Source organism: Rutidosis leptorrhynchoides, chromosome 5, assembly GCF_046630445.1.
Source record: "Rutidosis leptorrhynchoides isolate AG116_Rl617_1_P2 chromosome 5, CSIRO_AGI_Rlap_v1, whole genome shotgun sequence".
Lineage (NCBI taxonomy): Eukaryota > Viridiplantae > Streptophyta > Magnoliopsida > Asterales > Asteraceae > Rutidosis > Rutidosis leptorrhynchoides.
The window spans coordinates 163,496,272-163,498,595 of NC_092337.1; the positions used below are offsets into that span (position 1 = coordinate 163,496,272).

Here is a 2,324-nt window from a genome sequence, read left to right on the forward strand (position 1 = left end):
GATTCTAGATATTTATAAAAGTTATATACGTTTTAATAATAAAGTTCCTTTTAAACTAAAAACGTTTTTGTACATTTGAAAATAGATTAATAGAATATTATGGAAACCAATTCTCCACTAGCTTTTGTCTAACTTTCGTAAATGACACTTTTTATTTTTATTTATAAATAGCTTTACAAATTATTCCGAATATCGTTAAGAGGAATAGATTTCTCAAATCATAGTGGACCTCTCAACAGAGACTTGTAATCATAATTCAATGTTTCTGATAATTCAATCATTTAATATATTTTTTTTAATTTCTTCGATAATCATATTGAAACAAATACGTTCATATAAAGCATTATACTTTTAAATACTTTGTTGACATTTTCAATTTATAACATATACACATATACATACATATTCATATATGTTCATTTAATGGTTCGTGAATCATTGGAATTTGGTCGAGGTTTAAATGAATGTATAAACATAGTTTAAAATCCTTGAGATTTAACTTAACAAACATTGCTTATCGTGTCAGAATAATATAAAGATAAAGTTTAAATTTAGTCGGAAATTTCCGGGTCGTCATAAATGGACCAAGAAGATGTAGCTCGAAATTCTCATACAATTTTTAGAAGACGTCGGTTACAAAGAGATCGAATTGATACCGGTAATCGTTTGTACAATGACTATTTCTCAAAAAATCCAACATTTCCGGGTGATTATTTTCGAAATCGATACCGAATGAGTAAGTCATTGTTTAATCGTATTGGTCATGCTATTCTATCATACGAATCTCAACCGAAACCCGATTATTTTAAATATTTTGAACAACGTTTTGATGCAACCGGTCAACTCGGTTTCAATATTTTTCAAAAGTGTACATTGACGATACGTCAATTGGCATATGGCATTGCGCCTGATCCATTCGATGAATATTTACACATGGGCGCATCTACATCTCGTGACTGTTTAAACAATTATTGTAAATGTATTATTCATATGTTTGCGCGAGAATATTTAAGGAAACCAACTGAAGAAGATGTTCGTCGATTGCATGCCAAACATTTGGAGATGCACGGTTTTCCGGGGATGTTAGGTAGTCTTGATTGCACGCACTGGGCTTGGAAAAATTGTCCAGTTGCGTGGCAAGGGCATTACCACAGGGGTGATCATGAAGGACCAACAATAATGCTCGAGGCGGTTGCGTCCTACGATATGTGAATTTGGCACGCTTTCTTTGGTCCAGCGGGTTAGAACAATGATATTAATGTTTTTAATGAATCGGATTTGTTCGAAGATTTATTGGATGGTCGAGCTCCGGAGGTCCGTTGCACTATCAACGGGCACGAATTTACAAAAGAGTATTACTTGGTAGATGACATATACCCAGAATGGGCAACACTTGTCAAGTCGTTTAAATGTCCACTTGAGCCAAAAAATATAAAGTTTAAACGTTTTCAAGAAGCCGCGAGAAAAGACGTGGAACGAGCTTTCGGTGTTCTTCAAGGTCGTTAGGCAATACTAAAACACCCAGCAAGACCTTATAGTATCAATAAAATACGTCGAATCATGTACACTTGTGTTATACTTCACAACATAATCACCGAAGACAACGAGCGCAACATATGTGGCCTCGAAGAGGATTATCTCCGACATCAAGAAAACATGCCGCGACGTACTCGGCAGGAAAGAGTTGAGCTCCAAGATCGGGTGGATCGAGAGATGCGAGATCGAAGAGCGCATCATAACCTTCGCAACAATTTGATCGAACACATTTGGACACTCCCGGATGATTATATTGTTCGAAACAATTAGCGTTATTTATTGTATTTTTTTTATTTATGTATTGTCTTTTATTTATTTAAATATGTAATGCTTTAAATTTTTAATAATATAATGTTTTAATTTTATTTAATAAAATGTTATTTGTATTTATTTATTGTATTTAAGTAATAATTTAAAATTGGTTAAAGTTGGAAATGGAGTGTATGATTGTAAGTGTTTAGTGAAAGAAATGTGAAAGGAATGTTAAAGGGCTTGTGCTGATGTGGCGCTGATGTGGATGAGAGAAGTTCAGTGAAAGGATAGAACGATTGTATGTGGCCTTAGAAAGCAGTGAATGGTACTCTTTTTTAACATCAACATGTACGTATATGTTTTTTATTTGCTCAGGTGGGCATGACATCATCAAAAGTTTTTTTCTACTAATATAAGCATGATGATTTTTTTGATACGACTTTCATTAATTAATTTTTTTTTTTAATAAATTGTTTTTGAAATGTTTTATTGCTAAAGTTTCTTATTCAATGTAAATGATTTCTTTCAACCCGCAA

At 33.0% G+C, this 2,324-nt stretch overlaps 1 protein-coding gene across 1 annotated transcript; it reads left to right on the forward strand.

Annotated features, from left to right (window-relative positions):
* Nucleotides 1-579: 579 nt before the first annotated feature.
* On the forward strand, nt 580-1,212 carry LOC139849141 (uncharacterized). Its single transcript, XM_071838810.1, has one exon. It carries the CDS (start codon nt 580-582, stop codon nt 1,210-1,212), a length of 633 nt encoding a protein of 210 aa, XP_071694911.1.
* The last annotated feature ends 1,112 nt before the right edge of the window (nt 1,213-2,324 follow it).